General features: G+C 34.2%; 5 protein-coding genes across 7 annotated transcripts in view; 3 read left to right on the forward strand and 2 right to left on the reverse strand.

The window, feature by feature from the left end:
• The first annotated feature begins 22 nt into the window (after positions 1–22).
• Positions 23–5,636, forward strand: LOC113514746 (uncharacterized). Its single transcript, XM_026898849.3, has 3 exons — positions 23–361; positions 1,019–1,242; positions 2,728–5,636. The coding sequence occupies exons 1-3, from the start codon at positions 268–270 to the stop codon at positions 3,544–3,546; spliced, it is 1,137 nt and encodes a 378-aa protein (XP_026754650.2). The 5' UTR covers positions 23–267; the 3' UTR covers positions 3,547–5,636.
• A 2,093-nt stretch (positions 5,637–7,729) lies between these two features.
• On the reverse strand, positions 7,730–13,801 carry LOC113514737 (U5 small nuclear ribonucleoprotein 40 kDa protein). Its single transcript, XM_026898837.3, has 6 exons — positions 13,573–13,801; positions 13,214–13,340; positions 12,313–12,516; positions 11,242–11,484; positions 9,778–9,956; positions 7,730–7,958 (listed from the first exon to the last, which is right to left on the reverse strand). Exons 1-6 carry the CDS (start codon positions 13,687–13,689, stop codon positions 7,779–7,781), a joined length of 1,050 nt encoding a protein of 349 aa, XP_026754638.1. The 5' UTR covers positions 13,690–13,801; the 3' UTR covers positions 7,730–7,778.
• A 419-nt stretch (positions 13,802–14,220) lies between these two features.
• LOC113514757 (nucleoside diphosphate kinase 6-like) lies at positions 14,221–17,442 on the forward strand. The gene is made up of 3 exons (XM_026898858.3): positions 14,221–14,556; positions 15,099–15,259; positions 15,818–17,442. Exons 1-3 carry the CDS (start codon positions 14,348–14,350, stop codon positions 15,961–15,963), a joined length of 516 nt encoding a protein of 171 aa, XP_026754659.2. The 5' UTR covers positions 14,221–14,347; the 3' UTR covers positions 15,964–17,442.
• Positions 17,443–17,526: 84 nt separating this feature from the next.
• On the reverse strand, positions 17,527–21,398 carry LOC113514768 (uncharacterized). 2 transcript variants are annotated; one of them, XM_052895246.1, is made up of 5 exons: positions 21,313–21,398; positions 20,614–20,657; positions 18,882–19,502; positions 18,622–18,786; positions 17,527–17,907 (listed from the first exon to the last, which is right to left on the reverse strand). In XM_052895246.1, exons 3-5 carry the CDS (start codon positions 19,465–19,467, stop codon positions 17,747–17,749), a joined length of 912 nt encoding a protein of 303 aa, XP_052751206.1. In that variant the 5' UTR covers positions 19,468–19,502; positions 20,614–20,657; positions 21,313–21,398; the 3' UTR covers positions 17,527–17,746. The 2 variants fall into 2 exon arrangements, with proteins under 2 accessions (XP_052751206.1, XP_026754668.2); XM_026898867.3 differs by lacking the exons at positions 20,614–20,657; positions 21,313–21,398 and adding an exon at positions 19,680–19,973.
• The window catches only part of LOC113514727 (uncharacterized), a 28,018-nt gene continuing 26,304 nt past the window's right edge, over positions 20,424–22,137 (forward strand). For both annotated transcript variants that reach the window (XR_008252868.1, XM_052895240.1), the window contains exon 1: positions 20,424–20,670. Coding sequence is in view for 1 of the 2 variants with exons in the window: in XM_052895240.1 (XP_052751200.1) it covers positions 20,543–20,670 (128 nt within the window). In the remaining variant the exon portion in view is untranslated. The remainder of the gene's footprint in view (positions 20,671–22,137) is intronic.

The following is a 22,137-nucleotide window of genomic DNA, read 5'->3' on the forward strand; positions in this document are numbered from 1 at the left end:
TGACTTTTGACATTGACATGTGAGCAAATGTCACTTTCTCATGCCTCTGTATCAAAGATTTCAGACGATTATTTCAAATATTAATATATATTAATAATAGTTTGTGATTAATATATACTTATTGAAATAAATTTAAGATTGGAAAAATAAATTAAAAATTTAGAATTGTTTAATATTTATATATTAAATAATGAATTGAGAACATTTAAATGTATTGAGTATTAATTTTACAAAGTACATTATATAAGAACAATATAAATAAACATAATGGTTGTATGTAAATATTTTCAACAAGGTTATTGCCGTTACGGTCAGAATTGTAGATTTGAACATGTTTACGGGTCGAAATATTCATATCACGGTAAGTTTACAATATTAATTATATTTCAGTTAATTATCAATTATTTATACAATGGTAAGCATGCCCAGTAATTATTTTAAAAACATCATAGACTCACATTCTCATTCAAATGTTACATCTAAAAGCGTCCTTTTTATGGTAAATATCGTTCTTAGACTTGAATAATACTGCAGCCAGAGATTGCATCGTCTAAAAAAGCTGTTTTCAAAATATTGGTCTAAAATCAATATTGTTTATTACATATTCAACAAAATTCAAGTCGACAGCATTCTTTACTACATTCCATTATAAAAATGCAGCTGAATGGATTTTTATTCACAACTTGGCCACACATGGAGGTTTTTTTTTGATGGGTGAAAATGGTATGATAACCCCGCTTGCACTAACGGGATACGCTGGCGTAACACCAGTGAAGGGTGATAGATGAGAATGAAAACAGGCCAGTTAGCCCATCATGATGAATGGAGGTACATGGAGGTATTATGTGCATAACAGTACACTCTGTTTTGTCCATGGTACTGCCATTTCTATAAGTTGCATAAAAAAAAAAAAAAACTCGGCCTGTTATGATTTGTATTATATGATGAAATAATTAATTTTGTAATTACCTCATGAAATAGTAAAGATTATGTAACCACTTGATTGTATTACTTTCAGCCAATACTCCCGCTTCACAGTCCACTAGTGGTGTAACTGACGAGCAGCTTGTAAACCAAGTGCAATCAGATGTACAGGCTGCACTCAAAGGATCACAGTGGTTGTTATCCAGTTATGCACCGTTTAAGGAGAAACCTGTGTTCCCCGGCATATTGGATCTTTCACCAGAAGAGGCCCGGCTATTAATTTATGAGGCTAAAGCTAACAACACATTAGGCCAAGCTGTAAGTGTATAAATTTTGCTATAGGGTGTAGTGTAAAAAGACCAGCAATTAGAGTGCCTACCTAAAATATTCTTTATTGAGCTAAAACATACATTTATAATAACATATTATTAATAAAGTAAGCAAAGATGCACTTAACTTTAAAAGATATTTTTGCTTGTCAACTTAGCACAGTGGTATAGGAAACAGCGAGTGGACAGTAATTTTTATGCAATTAATAATGATAAATAAGCTGATGGCCCATCTCATGGAAAGTGGTAACCATCGCCATGACATGAGCAATACAATGGACATAACAGAGTATACTGTTCTGTCCGTGATACCTCCCATGTGCTGCCATTCCTGAGGACTCAGGTGTCATTCCTCTGTATCCTGTAAATTCACTGCCATATCCCACCTTTCAAACCGAAACACAACCATGTAAACACAGCTGCTTCATGATAGAAACGAATGGGACAGAAGTAACATTTGTATTTCATAGAGCTTAGTGTGTATTTATTGTATGCTCGTTTCTTTCGTCGATTTTAGTGCGTGCGCCAGTGCGCCAGTTGACCTCACAGAAAAACCTTCCCATTAAGTGGTTAACCTACTTTTTTTTACCTGTATGTCTTATATAATGTCTGTGCTAATGCAGCAATTGTGATGATTTTTAGAATCTAAAAAACAAAATATTGGGCATTGCAACTTATATATATCCACTACATCTAATGCTTTATTGTGCACTGTATGCTCTTCTGCTTAAAAACCCATTAGTGACTTCATAGGTATACACTGTAGTGGCTAATGTGTTTTATGTATTTGATATTTTTGTGCAATATAGGTTTTTGTATTTTATGCACATGAATATTATTAATTCACTTTTGCACCACCCAACCTCTTCTATCGGGGGGAAGGGATTGTTAGTAATAGGGAAGTTAGTCCCCATTGCTATCAATATACTTTATCAGGTCGACTTCCACGCGCTTCCCCCTGGAAACCATCTTGACTAATTTATCATTGAATTTGTCACGATTGGCTAACTGACCTGCCTTTTCATTTTCACCAATTATCCCTCACTGGTGCCCTGCCAGTGTATAACGATAGAGCAAGCGGGGTTACCATTCTATTAATCATTTATTAAAAAAAAACCCTTTTATCTGTTCTCCCTTTACCAAAGGTTGTCTGTAAGAAATTGCCCTAGTTATAAGATCACTCTTTATGCCTTTATGTATATATATTAAACTGTAATTTATGTTACTGTATTTCACTTCAATTGTTTAACTGTTATTGTATATTTTTATGTTTCTATGTCCTCAGGAATGGCAAAGCATGGGGGTTATCATGGGCGAAACAGTATACTCTGTTATGTCCATGGTACTGCTCATGTCTATAGGCGACGGTTACCACTTTCCATAAGGTGGGCCGTTAGCTTGTTTGCCATTCTAAGTAGTATAAAAAAAATAAAGATGTAAATAAATAAATAATCTATAACTATTTCTTTTTCAGATCTCCTATATGAACAATCTTTACAAAGAAACACGACAAAAATATGAGCAACTTCTCCAGCCAACTTCAGCCATCACCAAAGTATTAAGGAGCATATACAAAGGTGAAGCTGTTACTTCTCCCTTTGCAAACACAACTTCAGGATTGAATGCGAACAATCCAAACGCCGCATCCGTTTTCCGAAGTGCCGTACAAAACAACTCGGCATTTGGTACAAATAGTACTGTAACTAATAACACACCATCTATTTTCGGTCAACAATCAAACAGTATTTTTTCACAGAGCCCCGACAACTCGGCTGCAAAGTCAATATTTGCACAGGCAAATCAAAATGTTTTTGGTTCGAGCCAAACAATTTTTGGCCAAAATCCACCGACCAATAATTTTGGTCAAAGTCCGTCAAACACTTTTGGACAAAATCAAATAGCTAATAATCAAGCGACCAGCAATATTTTTGGATCACCACCTTCAGATAATGCAGCTGCAAAATCGATTTTTGCACAAGCTAACCAAAATATTTTTAGCAGTAACCAAACCGCGCAAACTCCGCACAACGTTTTCGGGAGTGCTTCCCAATCAGTGTTTGGGTCGCAACCGTCTTCGCTTCAACAAAATCAGAATGTGTTTGCGACACAAGCGAATGTTTTCCAAGAAGTAAAACCGAGTGTTGGCAACGTGTTTGAGCAGCCAGCACACGATACTGGCGTGTATAGTATGATGGACGACATTTCACCGGAGGATATGGAGGATTTTAAAAGTGATGAGTTTAAACTGGGCCTTATTCCAGAAGTCCCACCACCGAAAGGTCTTTGCTTCTAGTTTTATATTAATACAGTTTTAGCAGTTATTTATGTGTATTTTAGTTTTAAGTATTAAGTTATTTTTTGTTATGTGTCATAAATGTTTTTATTTAGTCATTTTTAAATATTAGTAAATGTAAATCAATAGGCGCTACATGAAGCTTTTAAAACCTAATTACTTTCTTCTAATTAATAGCATTCATAACTTTATCTTACCAAAATGTGGCCAATATCATGATTGATTACAAATTAGTTAATTTTAAACTTTTGCGTTGTTTACACACAATTTTAAATACACAATCGGAACTTAACGCGATGTAAAAGCTTTTACAGGTAAATAATACCTACATACCGAGCCCTCTAGACAAGTGGCAAGCAAATTCGTCGATGGAATCGGCATCGTTACCGAGTCTGTGAGATAGAATGAGATAGCAACGTCGGATGTCTCATTTCAACTCACGGTCTCGCTAGCGATGTCGATTCCATCGACGATCGCTTGCTATTTGTCTAAAGGGCCTGCTTCTTTATTGGCGACGTTTCGACGTGGATTGCACGTCGTGGTCACGACAGGACTGAAGTGGGCGGCGTCTTCGTCTGGCAGCTCGTGCAGTCTCTTCGGATAGCCCTCACAGTCTCACTATTATTTTTCTGCGATCACAGATACTATTTACTTGTATTATCTTTTTCATCCCGAATGTGTATTTAAAAATAATTATATTATAAATTTTCAAAAACAATTGAACATTTTGAAAAATGTTTTTGTTCGATTATTTAAAAAGTGTTCTTGCTAGCAAATTAAAATGTATACATACCCTTAAAATTGATGAATTGTTTTTAAAAACTGACATATAATTACAATGTTGTCACATTTTCGATAAGCTAAATTTAAGAGGGAGACTTTGTACAAAAGTCGATTGCATGGGTACCTCTGTCCCATTCGTGTTTCAACCGTGAAGCAGTTGTGTTTGCATGGCTGTGTTTCGGTTTGAAGGGTGGGATATGCCGTGAATTTACTGGGTACAGAGGAATAACACCTGAGTCCTCAGGAATGGCAACGCATGGGGGGTATCATGGGTGAAACAGTATACTCTGTTATGTCCATGGTACTGCTCATGTCTATAGGCGACGGTTACCACTTTCCATCAGGTGGGCCGTCAGCTTGTTTGCCATTCTAAGTTGTATAAAAAAAAAGGTAAGGATAAAGATATATTTATTTAACAAAGTATGTTTGAATAAGCACAGAATTTATCATCGATTCCTACACTGGGCTGAGCGTGTCCTGTAGGAAACAGGATTCGTGTTATCATATACATGCACACAGATATAAACATAGGCTTTTTAGCAGTACTGATAATTGTTTATCTACTAATTTATGTAATGTAGTTATTTTTATTTAGATCTCACCACTAATACACATGTATGGATAAGTATTATGTATATGCGTGCGTGCGTGCGTGCGTGCGTGCGCGTGCATGCGTGCGTGTGCGTGTGTTTGTATGTATGTGAACAGTATTTTCATTTATATGATTAACAGATATATCTATATATATGCATAATAGAAATTTATATGAACTTTCTATGTTTGTCGTATTCGACAATTGTTTCAACTTCATCCAGAAGTGTTTGCGCTCAAACATGTTATGATTTTTTATTTTGTATATAATGTAAAAGAAAAATCAGTTATGATACTGTTGCGTTATTTTAATATATAAAATACTATTTGTACTAGTATTATAAAGAGGAAAGATTTGATTGTTCGTATGTAATGGAAAAACTCAGAAACTACTCGACCGATTTCAAAAATTGTTTCACCTATAGAAAGCTACATTATCAGTAATTAACATCAGCTATATAATGTTTTCGAAAAATCTACAGGTTTTGACAGATTTACTGTTGCTAGCACTATTTAAAAAACTTATCAACAATGTCAAAAGTGTCTTATCTTTTTCTTTTGCGCTAATTTTTCGATTTGAATTAAAATCAAACACTATATAATGGTTTGTTGATTTAAGTTTTTATAAATAACTCTGTCATTGTATGTCCTTTGATCTCGATCAAGTTAGAAATGTTACCGTGAACATCGCTAAAAATAACATGTTTTTATGTTTATTATTTTGTTTTATTTATAACCATTTTATTTACGCCATTTGGTAATTATTTGTAACGTAGAAAGAAAATGTCCATGAACACTAATACCACCTTTCCATCAGTTGAGTCTATGGCTTCGTATTTCTATTAGTTGCAAAGACGTCTGCATGGGTACTGTTGTCCCAGTTGCACCAGTGATAGATGATAGATAAAGATGAAGGCAGGTCAGTTGGCTCATCGTGAAGAATTCCACAAAAAATAGGTTTCTAGGGGGAACTGCGTGGAGGTTGTAAAAAAAAAAAAAAAAGGTTGATCTGTTAGGGTATATTGCTAGCAATAGGGCTGTTAGACACCATTGCCACATAATAACGGGATACGCTGGCGGAACACCAGTGAAGGGTGATAGATGAGAATGAAAACAGGCCAGTTAGCCCATCATGATGAATTCATCAGGAATTAACCATGATAGTTTCCAGGGGAAACCGCGGGGAGGTCGACCTGGTTGGGTATATTGCTAGCAATGGGATTCTCAGTCTCCATCACTAACAATCCCTTTCCCCCCGAGTATAACTTAGTTGTATACTTCATAATATAAGGTTCCAATCTTTTTTCTGTCGTGAAAAGCTGTTTCAAGTTAAAGAGTGGGATATGGGAATGAAACTACGGGGTATAATAAATACCATAGTCTCTAGGAATGACATTCTAGTACAGAATATTCTGACATAGTGCTGTTCAGTCTATCATTATTATATCAGCCTTTAAATGTCCACTGCTGAATATAAGCTACCCCCTAGGGGGGTTTGCCAGTAGTTGCCATGCTTGGCAGGTGGATTGGCAACCGCAACAGTTACGCCTTGGAGATGTTTTAAAATGGACGCTGCTACACATCCTCCCTTAATCGCCTCTTACGACACTCATAGGAAAGGAACTGGTGGTTAATTCTATGCTGGAACTACACGGGATTTTAGTTCAGTCTACAGACGCCGGTTACCATTTCCATCAGGTGGGTCAACAGTTTTGTTTGTCAATGTAAGCATCCCAAAAAGGTTATATAGGATTAACTCTTGAGGGATTCTGTTACGGTAAAGAAGAATAATTTTAGTATAAAACCTTATTTATTTACTTATATACTACTAATTTATTTATACGTACATTTTAATAAATATTCTATTTGCAAGATTTAATAACAGTAGTACGGGCTCTTGTCTTTTTTTTTTTATACAACTTAGAATGGCAATTAAGCTGACGGCCCACCTGATGGAAAGTGGTAACCGTCGCGTATAGACATGAGCAGTATCATGGACATAACAGAGTATACTGTTTCGCCCATGATACCCCCCATGCGTTGCCATTCCTGTGGACTCAGGTGTTATTCCTCTGTACCCAGTAAATTCACGCCATATCCCACCCTTCAAACCGAAACACAGCCATGCAAACACAAGTGCTTCACGGTTGAAACACGAATGGGACAGAGGTACCCAAGCAATCGACTTTTGTATAAAATAATATGATGTGAAACACGTGCTTTGTGACTCTGTTCTGGGAGGTTAAAGAGCCATTTATGTGAAGGGTGGGATATGACCGTGAATTTACAGGGTACAGAGACAACACCTGAGTTCTCAGGAATGGCAACGCATGGGGGGGTATCATGGGTAAAACAGTATACTCTGTTATGTCCATGGCACTGCTCACGTCTATAGGTGACGGTTACCGCTTTACATCAGGTGGGCCGTCAGCTTGTTTGCCATTCTAAGTTGCATAAAAAAAGTTTAATATAATTAAACGCGCTGAGTTTAATGGGCTCGTACCGAGGGTCTGAAGTTAATGAATTAGCACAGATTCAAAGACGTTTTATAACTAGAGTAATGCGGGTTTTTGACCATAGACAAAACAGGACAGTTTGTAGTCACGTGACCTATTTTTTTTTATACCACTGAAGTGGCAAACAAGCATTACGTCCCTCGTGATGGTAAGCGGTTACCATAGCCTGTGAACGCCTGCAATGCCAGGGGTACACGCGCGCGTTACCGACCCTGAAGAAACCTTTACCCCCCTTTTGAAGAACCCCATGCTGTAAATCTGACAAGTATTTAAAAAAAATGTAATAAGACCTCGAGGTTGTCACGTGCATGCTGCTTATCTTATTCATGTTTACTTGATACATCAATGTTCTATCTCGCCGAGGTATATCTGCTTGTCGCTGGACGCTGACAGCACGATCGGCTCTGTGGGGTGGAAGTGCACGTCGTTGAGTGATCCGTTATGCCCTGGCAGTCGATACAACACTCGTCGCGTCGTAGTGTCCCAAACGTACAGGAACCGGTCTGCAGATCCTGCTGATACCTGTAATGGGGAGGGAAGGGATTGTTAGTATTGGGGATCTAATAGCCTTATTGCTAGGAATATACTCTATAAGGTCGACCTCCACGCGGTTCCCCTTGGAAATCATCTTGATTAATTCTTTATCAATTTGTCACTATGGGTCAACTGACATGTTTTATCCTCACCTATCATCCCTCATTGGCGCCCCGCCAGTGTATACAGATAACGCAGGCGGGGTCACGTTACATTGTCATCCATTAAAAAAAGAAACTAAAAAAATAATACTCGTATAAATAAGTTATATATATATATATATATATATATATATATATATATATATATATATATATGTATGTATATATATATATATGTATATGTTTGGTTGTATGTGTTAATTTATGTATGTATATGTATATGACTATGCTGTCACAGATATTATTTTTTACAAATCTATCTTTCTTAACGCGCCACCTACCCTTTCTACCCAAATGTTGTCTGGAAGAGATTGCTTAGCAATAAGACCGCCTTTTGTACTACACTATGTTGGTGCAATAAAGTGTCAAATAAATAAATAAAAAAAATATATATATATATATATATATATATATATATATATATATATATATATATATATATATATATATATATATATATATATATATATATATATATATATATATATATATATATATATATATATATATATATATATATATATATATATATATATATATATATATATATATATATATATATATTGAATTGTTTTATGAAGGATCAAATTTTGAATCATGGGCGAAACAGGATACTTTGTTATGTCCATGGTACTGCTCATGTCTATAGGCGACGGTTACCACTTTCCATCAGGTGGGCCGTCAGCTTGTTTGTCCATTCTAAGTTGTATAAAACAAATCCTGATATGATATAAACATACTATGTTTATGTGATGTACAATGCTAATTATATATAGTATGCAAAATCTTTTCTGAACTGTTTTTACCAAAGAAATATAAGTTGTAAAACAATATTTTGCATCTCTTAACACAACACACACATCACAATATATTTAGCTGTGAATTTAGTATTTAGTATGAGAGTGGACATTTCTTTTTGACGTTTTGAATTTTTAGTTTAATGGGATTTCTGTTATAGTATTTTTTTTATTATGGGCAATAGTATAATCAAAAGATTGAAATGGAGATGGGCATGCCATATGGTAAGAGGTAGCACTAAATGGGCCAACACTGTAACAGAATGGAGTCATCATTACAGAACTAAAAGGAAAAAAGGCCAATATAAAAGATGATCGGATGAAATCAAGCGGGTTGGCTCAGGACAGTAAGAGAGAGAAAAAGATAGAAGACGCTGGAGGTGGCCTTTGTGTTGTATCTTTTTCCTCTTCATGTGGCATAGCACAAAGTGCATCCGCCAAAAACAAAGTTTGGGAAAAAGCATTTTAGTAAAGGGAGTTTTGGATGACAGAATTTAGGATAGGGATCAGAAAAGTTGAATTTTGGATAAATATAAGAAAAAAGACAGATACCTAATAGAAATTACAATATAAAGGGTACATTGACCCAGTGACTAGTGTGCAGGGTGACCAGTAATAGTGTAATTATAATTTATGGTAAACTAATAAAGGCTTTAAAAGTGAAATGGAAGGATTTCGATTATAAACTGCAGTAAATTAATATAAGGCCATATGTAACTTTCTCACTTTTGGCCAATATGGCAACACTATAGCTAGAGCCGAGAATCTATAATCCGAACCCAGAAGTAGAATCGTAAAAATGATTATTTAAATAGCTTGAATTAATTCCATTCTATAATGGTGAATTACCTTGGAGCCGTCTGGTGACCAGGCGCAGCGAAGTAGGTTCTTCTCGAAGTTGTGCTGGTGCCCCGACATGAGCTTCACGCAGCGGTCAGACGGCGCGAACGGCCGCACGTCCCAGATGCGAAGCGTGTTATCCATCGAGTTTGATAACAGGTACGAGCCGTCCGACGACAGGGACAACCCTGCATACATAGTAACAAGTTTTTTTTTATGCAACTTAGAAAGGCAAACAAGCTGACGGCCCACCTGATGGAAAGTGGTAACCGTTGCCTATAGACATGAGCAGTACTAAGGACATAACAGAGTATACTGTTTCACCCATGATACCCCCCATGCGTTGCCATTCCTGGGGACTCAGGTGTTATTCCTTTGTACCCTGTAAATTCACTGCCATATCCCACCCTTTATACCAAAACACAGCCATGCAAACACAACTGCTTCACGGTAGAAACACGAATGGGACAGAGGTATTCAAGCAAACGACTTTTGTACAAAGTCTCCCTCTGGTAAAGATGCGATAAAGATATGTCTATGATGCGACTTTTCTCTATTTTTTATAAATACAGGGGACAAACGAGCATTTTTTTTTTTTATACAACTTATAATGGCAAACAAGCTGACGGCCCACCTGATGGAAAGTGGTAACCGTCGCCTATAGACATGAGCAGTACCATGGACATAACAGAGTATACTGTTTCGCCCATGATACCCCCCATGCGTTGCCATTCCTGAAGACTCAGATGTTATTCCTCTGTACCCTGTAAATTCACGCCATATCCCACCCTTCAAACCGAAACACAGCTATGCAAACACAACTGCTTCACGGTTGAAACATGAATGGGACAGAGGTACCCATGCAATGAGCATGAGGCTCACCTGATGGTAAGTAACTAACGCGGTCCATGAGTACATGCAATACCGAAGGAATTGCAGGTGTGTTGCCAGCATTTTAAAAAAGGAAGACTAATATTTCATATTGGTTCTGGATTACTGCTACTGGAAGTCGATTCCGGAGTGTGGTGCATGGAAGAAAATAACTTGAAAAACACATGGTGGAGGACCACCACTCATCCAGATGGTTGGGATGGAATTTTAGTTTGTAGCAGGCAGTTTAGTTTGTATGATCTTATCTTATTTTTCGCATATGATGAAATTAAGCAACAGGTATCAACTGCATCCAATGATCAACACTAGTCTTTGAGTATGGATTGATTAATTGACTGTAGATGCCTGGCTTAGAGGTGTAGATTGAATAATGGTCAGAGATTAGTAGAATCTCAGTTTTTACTAACAGGTAGTCGTAATTAAACTATATGTATAATAATTCTAAGCAAATAACCATTTTAAAAATTTATGTTCACTTTTTAACCATGTCTATATGTATGTATAATGAGAATTTAATTAATAAATTTAATCCTTATGGAAGTGAGTTGTCTAAACAAGACATACATTTTAAAAAAGCCTAACCTGTAACTGTATCTGTGTGTCCTTTGATTTTGTATGCTATCTGATTATTTCTAATGTCCCACACTTTGATCACATTGTCAATGCCCCCTGATATTATTTTCTCGGCAGTGTCGTTGAAGAGTACAGATGTGACAGGGTATGTGCTGTCAAAGGAAGCGATTGGGTTCCTTTTCCTGGCATCCCACAGTTTTATTGTGTTGTCATCTGAAGCTGAAACTAGTAGTTCTGGGCCTCTTCTTGCACCTGGAAATGTAGAAAAACAATTTTTATATAATTTATATTCATTTTATATAGGCTATAGGCTAAACAGAGAGTTCAAAGTGCAGACAGATTTTATGCATTGTTACAATGAAATATTAACTTGGAATTTAAAATAAAACTGAATTAAATTTTCAGTTTTGGTTAGAAATTTTATTATTTTTTAGAAATTAACAATATTTTTTTGCTTAAACTGTTGTGAGATATTATCGTCTATAGCAGGGGTTCCCAAACTTATTTTTTCTAATGCCCACTTTGAGAATAAATTATTTTTTAGCTCTCCTACTTAAAAACCACTATTACTTCAAGATCAACAAATCACCCCCGAGCCTCTACACAAAGCCCCCATTTTTTTTCTGGGTCTCTTACTGCCCTCCTTTAGGCCTGCAGCGCCCACAAGGGGGCGTTATCGCCCACTTTGGGAAAGGCTAGTCTATAGCAGGGGTTCCTAAACTTTTAAGATAACAGAACAACCAGCAAATACCATTTATCTTATGGAATCCCATAACAAATGATTACAAATCAAAAACACTGTAATTGAAATAAGAACAAAAGCTTTTATTAGAAATATTTTAAAAGTATAGAACTTTATTGTTTCCTTTAATTTTTTATGTGAACAATGAAATGAAATGTTATATACACAGATCATAAATTATTATGCTTTTTTTTTTTTATATTAAAAAAAAAGAAACATTTCATTGTTAGTTTAGAGCATGTAATTAATTTGAAATTTAACTTGTGATGTTATATTTATGATGCTTACTTGATCATTTTTATAAATATATCCCAAGATTTTCAACGGTAACTACTAACCTGATACAGAATTTACAAAATTGGAATGCCCTTTAAGTTTCTTAATCCTAGTACCGGTGGGTACGTCCCACACGGCAACTGTGTTGTCCGTGGCGCACGTGTACAGGTGTGAGCCATCTGGGGAGAAGCACAGCTCCATGATGGCGCCCGTGTGACCACTCATCACCATCACATTTTCACATTGGCCGTACACATTCCATAAAACTGTAAATCGAACAAAAAAAAACAATCATTCCCATGTTATAAACATTTCCATGCAGTCATAACATTTAATACAATGTGCATCTCTCTTTTTTCATCCTCAGGATGTACAAGAGAATAGAAATAAGAAATCTTTTTAAATTAATTTATTGGCATGTTTAGACTAAAAGGCCTGGACCCTTAAAAGACATATTGTGACTCTTCCACATGTACTCTGCATAGTTAAGGGCTTTACTCACATTAACAGCAGTGGGACACATTGGGTTTTTTTTAATGGATGATAATATAATGGCAACTCCTCCTGTGCGATCGGTATACACTGGCGGGGCGACAGTAAGGGTTGATTGGTGAGGATGAAAAGGCAGGTTAGTTAGCCCATTATGATGGATTCAATGATAAATTAGTCAAGACAGTTTTTAGGAGGAACCGCATGGAGGTCAACCTGATAGGGTATATTGAGAGCAATTGGGAATAACCTCTCCATTACTAACAATCCTTTCCCCCATTGATACCAAGGGATAATAATAGAATAGTATAAAAATGTAGCTGTGTATTTTATGTTATAAACATTTTTTAATATGACTTTTGTGACTTTACAGGTTTAATGTTGATACTGCACCTCTAATGCTAAAAATATTGTTATAACATGAAAATACAATAAATTATTGAATTGAATTGAATAATAAAATAGTACACTTACATATTTGTCTATCAAAGCCTGCAGATGCCAAATGTTTACCCTCAGGATGGAATTTAGCTGAAAATATTTCTCCCTGGTGGCCCTCCAGTAACATGATGGGAGCATATAGATTTGAAGTACGAGGCACCTGAATTTAAAATAATATAATAATGATTAGCAGATCAGACAATTGCAAATAACATATAGCGTTGTACAAATCTCAATTGAAAATTATTTATTATTTACATGTTTAATTTACTTATCAAGCATATGCATATGTATAATTTACTTATCAAGCATATTAAGGAGTATTCTTTGACTAAATACAAGTTAATTTTTTATATAATGTAACTGATATAAATAATGCAAAATAAACTCACTGCAGAAGTGACCACTGCTTTTTCTCTAGTACCGACAACAGATATTTCATGACGTGTCCGCTTGGCTGGGACGACGGAATAGTCGTCCGCTTTTCTTTTTATTTCCATTTCAGGCATGTTTACTTTCAATGTTCTTTAGAAAACAAAATAATAGGTATAAAATAATATTTATAACCTAAAACTATTCGCTAAGTAATTTGTAGATTGTCAACAAACATGACAATATTTTTTTAGTGTTACCAATTTATTGCAAATTTTCGGGCTAAAATGGAATAAAACCTTAAGTGAAAAAATAATATAAAAAGTATTTTCTTTAAGATTAAAGCCACAAATATGATATTTTTAAATTAAATTAAAATTAATTAAGTGTATTTTGGAATTAAATGAAATAAATAAATAAACCTAGATTGAAGACAAAAATATTATCTAATAATACATTATTAAAATTAAATCATTAAAATATATTTTTCAAGTGGGGTAAAAATTTCCTTTGGGGTCCCCGCTGATTGATAAAATACTTTCTAGGAAAGAGTATTTAACCAGAGGAAAGCGTTGCTTTCTATTATAGTTACAACAGGATTGTATTTACGTAGATTTTCTTTTGTTTAGACTTCTTAAAATATAATAGTTTTTGTTTATGGTAAAAAAAAAACAAAAATGTCAAAAATCATTGTTCTTGCTTCGTTCAAATTTCTTACCATTTCTTGATATAGTATGATAAAAACAACAAAAAATTTAAATATTTTTTACTGAATGGAGTCAAATTTAAAAAAGTATGCAAAAGTTGCAACTTACTTTGGCTATAATAAAACCGCATGCTGTTAAAAATCCAGTAGCATTGTCGTACATTAGACATGTTATGAAAAATAAATTCATCGTTATTAAAACGAAGAGAGTTTCTTTAGATACCGAGAGCGCCAGTAGATTTTACAAAGAGCATGTTGGAAAGTTTTTTTACAAACGCCTTATTACATTTATGGCAAGGTAAGGATTACTTATATAACCTTAATGATTACTTAGAACTTGGCCAGTGGATACCCTGAGAACTTAATAGAGTTACTTAAAATTAAATAAGAATAGAAGATGGCAATGCATCAATCTTAATTCTCTATTTACTTCATAACGAACTTGGATAAAAATCCTACATGATTTGTTTGGAAGACTACCCTAGGAGTCGAAATAACAAAAACCTTAAACTGGAAGAAAGGGATTGTTATTAATATAATGGCTCCATCGAGAGGAAAGGAATTTTTAGTTAGGGGATTATCCGTCAGATTGCTCTCCACAGTCATCCCTGGAAATCATTGTAGATATTTCTTGATGAATTTGTCATGAAGGCCTAATGACCAGATTTTATCTTCATATATTTTCATATATTAGTACTATACTTAGGTGGTTCAGGACCGTTCTTTATGGCAGTCTATGGGGGAGGCTTATGTCCAGCAGGGGACGGATAATGACTGAAATGATGATGATACTAATAAATTAATACTTTTTTTTTTCATCTGCAATTTTAAACATTTCAGTGGTTACATAGACTTGCATGTTATGGGGCATTCAAATGCAATACAGTTATGGAGACAGATGCTGGGTCCTACCAGCGTGTACAAGGCGCAGTTCCAGGATCCAAACAGTTTGAGGAGTTTGTTTGGAATATCTGACACTAGGAATGTTGCACATGGTTCAGGTAACTATATATCATTGTTATGTAACTGGCAAACAAGTTGACAACCCACCTGATGGGAAGTAGTAACCATTGCCTATACACCGGAATAGCACTATGGACATGATAGAATAAATTGTAAAGCCTGTGCTATCTTATATGCATTACCATTCCTGAGGACTGTCTCCTTATTTTCTTACTTCACTGCCATATCTTTATTGCTTAATAGTATAAATAAAGGTGAATATAAAGGGAACAAAAAATGTGTTTATATGTATTCCTGTGTCCTGACCTTTATCTTAAATTAAAAATAATATAACAAGATGGGATAATCTTTAAAGATTATCCCATCTTGTTATATTATTTTAATTAAATTAAATCCTTAAGGATTTATAATTCCTCACAATTAAATAAATAAATAAAGGAGTGAATAAAGAAGAATGAAGTAAATAAAGAAAACTTTTGGGAGTTTACATTAGAAGCAACACATGAGAGGGCATTATTTGTCATTGTTGTCAAACAATACTGTGATATTTATTTAGTAGTAATAAAAGACTATAGAGGAAATTATCTATGTTTCAGATTCACCATCATCAGCTGAGAGAGAAATCAAGTTTTTCTTCCCAGAGTTTTCATTCTATGAGTGGCACAATAATGAGGAACCTCTATACAGAAAGGGCCCTATTGTATTTAATGAACATTTATTCAAACATGTTAGGAAACTATAGCATAATTTTTCAATGAGCACAACCAGCATACTTAACATGTTTGTTACGTTGGCAGTTTATTGTTTTTTGTAAACTTGGTGCAAGCAGCAATCCACACATATACAAATATTTCTGCAATCAAGTTGCTTTTATTGTAGCTTAATAAAATATAATTTTGATACTATTATTAAACAAAATGTAAACAGGTTAGATATGAAAATAAACAATACTGTTAAACACAGGGCAATATTGCTGATACTGAAAATATTCCATTACAACACAGTACAGCAGATGTAATGTTTCTGATACAAATAATATTGTATGTGCTATGGCTCCAGGTATGTGCATAAATTAAAAAAAAAACATAGTGATACTCTATGGATAGGCTTGTTTACTAATATTATAGTTTTTAATTAGTTACTTTACTAACTTTATAAGGGACCTTGCAATATATAAATAAATCTTATCTGTGGGAACAATCATGTCTCCATGTATGTATGTACAACTTAAAAGGAATGAAGCGAGATAAGATAGAGGTGGTCTTGATATTTTTCTCTACTCCACAAGAGGTATTTGGAGTGAAGATAGGTAAATAGCATTGGACTCATAATCTTGTCCTCAAGTAAGCGGAGCTATTATGTGTATTAGATAATTAATAGAAATACTTTAATACATTAATGTAATTATTAGTGTTGTGATTTCGCGTGCAAAAGGTAGTACCTACCTTAATTTTAATGAAACGAATTTATGGGCGTGACTTGGGGAAGTAATACGATCATTAAAGCAAACTAGCTTTTAAACATAAATTGCGTTCCTATTTTTTTTTAAAAAAGGTCGATTTATGAACTCCATACCCTTTTTTTTCTCATTTTCCTTTTAATTTGTTTGGTGACTTTGATTAAGTCATAGAATGTTTCATTTGCTCTTCTAAGAGTCGTTTGTTATAGTAATATTTATGTATGATAATATATTTATTGTTTTAATATATTATATGTTTATATTAGTCTAATTATATGTATATATAAAATTTTATATTCCTTCAATTCAATAATGCCCCACCTACTTATTTCTCGATTTGCCCAATGGTTGATTGGTAGAGAACACCGTCTGGCGTTAAGTCCGTCAAATGTACATACAATTTTAGTTTGTTTTACTGTGCATTTACAAATCAAGTACAAATGTGAAACTGCATATTATGTAGTAATTTTAATGTATTAAATCCTTAAAAATACCGCTTGCAATAAATTAGTTTCGTTATGTACATATAAACTGTAGATTCCATTAGATGTTTATGTAAGTCTGTTTACATACAAATGTTCATTAACTGTTGTATTGTAAATTATGATTTTATTAAAAAATGTGATGTTTTTATGTTATTTATGCATGACAAAATTAGTAAGAATTTATTGTTTTTACCTAATTATTATGTTGTTCATTAAAAACCAAACATTAACAATAACGTAGTCAAGTTATAGAAATATAATTTCTATTTGATAAAAACTGTTTTATTTAACTAAATAATTAAATATCTATAAATCAATATATGTATTTGAATATCCAAAAAAACGTTATAGAAACACTGTAAACCGTACAAACGATATTATTATATTAATTACAACAAAGTTATTTAACATACAACATTAATTAATTATATTCTAAAATACAAGAAAAAGAAACTTACATACAGAGATCACAAGAATTTTTACATATTTAATTTTGTTTACATTTAAATATAATACTGGACGGTAAAGTGGTATACATCACAAATCTGGAACAGCAATCAACTCCAGTCAGGGTTTACAACTCATTCTCCTATCTTGACAAAAACCTTTGGTCTAGAGAACACTTTGATGCCTTCTTCCAGTTTGGCGAGCTGTTTCTCTAACTCCATTTTTCTATTTCTCATTCTCAATGTGTCCGTCTTCACTGGCATTTTGTTAAGTTCGTTTACCAACTCGGCGAAGCCTGTAATATTAAATATTTTTGTTTTTTTTTTACTTTTTATGTGACTTAGAATAGCAAACAAGCTGACAGCCCACCTGATGGAAAGTGGTAACCATCACCTATAGAAATGAACAGTACCATAGATATAACAGTATACTGTGTCGCCCATGATACCTTTTATGCATTGCTATTCTTGAGGATTAAGGGGTTATGTCTCTGTACATTGTAATTTCTATATTACGATGTTGTATGCAGTTTTTTTTTTAATGGGTGATAATGGAATGGTAGCTCCACCCACGCTATCGATATACATCAGCGGGGCACCAGTGTGAGATGATAGGTGAGGATGAAGCAGGTCAGTTGGCCCATCGTGACAAATTCTCTATAGTACTATATCTCTATATATTACACTCCTCTATATTATGTATATTTAAATACATTTTCAATTTTTTTATATGATGCATGACCTTTTTTAATATGCATGTAATGAAAGTAAAATTATGGATGTTGCAATTCTATGGGCATGTTTACAGAATATCATTATGTGAATAAATTTACAGGGGAGAGTGGATTGCATGTATAAAGTCGGCAGGGCAGGAACAGAAGATATCTATGATACTGTTCATGCATTGCCAATATTGTGGATTAATATGTACCTCCAAATCTTGTAATTTTAGTCATGTTAAAGGGTAGTATATATATATTTACATAACTGGAATTAATGTGCATACTAACTATTTCTGAGCATACGTAAAGTTTCCTTCCTCTCAGTATCTGGAAGGGTCACATGGCCAGGGGGGCACATAATGTGATTATCTTCAACTTTCGAGTTCTCCAACTCCTTAGTGATTTGGTCCTTGCGTTCTCGTATGTATTTTGGTACAACACCTTTTTGATAACCTATAAATAAAAGAATAGTAATAATTAATAAAAAATCAATAATTTTAGATAGCCAGACGTGGATCAAAACAACTAATTTACAAAAGTTACCATACCAGAGGGCAAATAAGGATCTTTATTATCTTTTCTCTCTAATATAGAATTGAGCCTGCTACGATTATGTTCTAATTCCAATATGTCATCATTTGTATGTCTCTGTGGTGACATCACTGGGCTTCTATAGTGTCCTCTGTCCCCACTTGCTTTAAGTTTCGCCTCATCTTCACTTTCTTTAGGATATAACATAGTTAACTTTGCACTTTCCAATTTCTGAGCTAGATTTGTTTCCACAGTCTGACAAGCGACATCACGTAAACGATCAGATGAGTCTGAAGACTTCACATCTTCATCCAATAAGTGATCTGCAGGTTTGGTCTGCCTCAACTCTTTCCGTTTCAAAAATTCTGCCATGTCACCTTTTTTTATTCTTAAATCAGGACTCTTCTTTCGAGAATTCATTGAGTTGGTTTTAGAAACATTTAGAGTAGTAATCTTCCCGCTTTTATTTGATGGTGATGACTTAACTTGGCTTAAAGAGCTACCAGCTGGTGATGGGTTGCTCAGTCGAGTACCGTGAGCATTTTTTAATTGAAATCTAGGCTCTTTTGGCGACTTGCCTTGTATAAACTTTAATTGCTTCATATTTTCTCGGATAAAATTCTTTTTTTGCTCCTTTTCTGAAATAATACAAAAGTTTATGATTGTACGTTGGTAACTATAAAAAGGACATCAAAAGTAATATTAAATTTATTATTAATAACAAACGAATAGAATAAAAGATGGTCATGTCAACGGTCGCTGTATGTAATCCGAATAATCCCTATTCAATTCGAATGTAACGTATCGACACTTACTTGGCTCTGGAAATATGCCTTTTAAACTGTACATGATACAAATTAAATCACAAAAGTCAAGTACACAAAATATACACTCATTATTTAGTGTCCAATAGTAAACAATAAACTTTATTGGTTGATGTAAACGTTCAACATTTTGCACTTTTGATATTTTAGATAAAAATTTGAATCAATGTTTTTTTTTATATTTTGCGCTCGGTTTTTGTCACCTGTATTTTTTTTAACATCTGTCACCTGTTACTCTATGGTCAAGCATAGTTTCTGGCCACTATTTGTTTTCAATTACGTTTATTATACGTAAGCTAAATATAATAAATTACAAATTACCCACTGCACCTCTAATTTTACCTATATGAAGATTTATCTTTTATTCGTTAGATAACCTAGGTGAATAATCCCTGCTGATAAATAATGGAACAACATTATTTTGAGATAAGCGTATGTAGATATGTCGGGAACGGATTACCCCATATTATCTGCTTTATTAAATTGAGTAAAAGTGAGAGAAATATAAAATTAATACTTTGTATGTTTGTCATGTTTTCACGTCCAAATTCTATAAAATTATTAAAGCATGAGGTTGGACGTATATTAGAGGAAAATATACATGACGTTATAAAAACATCCCTCATTCTAAATAATGAACACGATTTTAGGGTGTTAATTAGTAAACTATGTGTAGATAGTTACATCTTGTAAGAAAGAGTAGAAATATTAAAAACTTTTTGGTCTGTAGTAAGTTTATGACATAAGTATTTACTAATTTATCATAATAATATAAAAATAGTTTCTTTTTTAACATATCTCGATATATAAATGCATCTAGTTTGTTAAGTTGTTATTTATAAAACAACTAAAATATGGCAACTAATTCTGTGTATTCCTCAATTAACAAGTTTAGGATATCAAGAAGAGGAAGAAAGTTACAAACTTCGGATGATCAAAGGACGCTAGCCGCACTGCCAAAGGATGTTCCTGAAAGAACATGGTAAAAATTTTACTTTTTTCATTGTCGTTATGATTACCAGAGGGAATTGCTTGAGCACCTCCGTCCCATTCGTGTTTCAACCGTGAAACAGTTGTATGGCCACCGTTCAAACCGAAACACAGCCATGCAATGGCTGTGTTTCGGTTTGAACGGTGGGATATAATATTGAATTTACTGGATACAGAGGAATAACACCTGATTCTACAGGAATCGCAATGCATGGGAGGTATCATAGGCAAAACAGTATACTGTTATGTCCTCGGTACTGTTTCATGTCTATAGGCGACGGTTATCACTTTTCATCAAGTGGGCCGTCAGTTTGTTCGCCATTCTGAGTTGTATAAAAAAAATTGGGTAACTGATAAGTTTTTTTTTTTTTTTAAATAATTTCACCTATCGTTATATGGTATCACAAAATAAATATTATTCTGATAATTATACAAAAATAACAACTTTATTATTGTAAATTTTGTCGTAGCATTTTTTAAGAGTACGAAACCTAAGTTTTTTTTAAATAGTGAATGATAAATGAGAATAAAGCCCATTGCATTGAAGAGTAGTGAGGTATTCATCAGAATCTTTTATGTACTTTCAAATAACAAGGAAAGACAAAAAAAAAAAAACTTAAGTATCCAAACTCACCTGTTTCCATACTTTATAATAATTAAACTTATATGCTTTGTGTGTATTTTAGTTAACATTTTACTTGTTTATCACTCCACGAAATAATCATAAAAAAAAAATTAAAAGAACATAATGAAAATCTTCATTTAAACTAATCACGAGGAAATCAGAGAAAGTTATGGTATTCGGTATCCTAGCAATAGGTGCACTCACCCCAATAATACAACTGTACTAAACACGAATAATACTTCTGAGACGTGTATACCCAATATTGTTTTTAAGCGGAGTGTGCATAGTTAGTAAGGGGAATTGGTAGTCCCATTGCTTATTCCGATGGCGGGGGACGGGGTTTTTTTAAATGGATGGTAATGGAATGGTAACCCCGTCTGCGCTAACGGTATATGCTCGGGGGTAAGGGATTGTTAGTAATGCGAACTACCAGTTCCATTGCTAGGAATACATCCTGTCAGGTCAATCTCCAAGTGGTCCTCCCTGGAAACCATTCTGTTGAATTCCTAGTGTATTCATCAGGATGGGTTCACTGACCTGCCTTTTTATTTTCACCTAAAATCTTTCACCGGTGCTCCGCCAACGTATGCCGTTAGCGCAACGCACTTGGAACTGAACACGATGTTGTTCAAGGACCTTCCTGTGATCTCTCTGAAAACCATCGTGCTGAATTCAAGGTGTATCCATTACGACGAATTAACTGTCCTGCTATTTCATTCTCACATACTTTGGTAAGTTCTCACAGCAGGCGATGTTACCATTCCATTATAAACTGACCTGACTCATCTTCACTTCTCATTCTTTATTGATACCCAGTTATTGTAAACCAAGAGC

This window comes from Galleria mellonella, unplaced genomic scaffold, assembly GCF_026898425.1.
Source record: "Galleria mellonella isolate WM207_F2 unplaced genomic scaffold, CSIRO_AGI_GalMel_v1 utg266, whole genome shotgun sequence".
Taxonomy (NCBI): domain Eukaryota; kingdom Metazoa; phylum Arthropoda; class Insecta; order Lepidoptera; family Pyralidae; genus Galleria; species Galleria mellonella.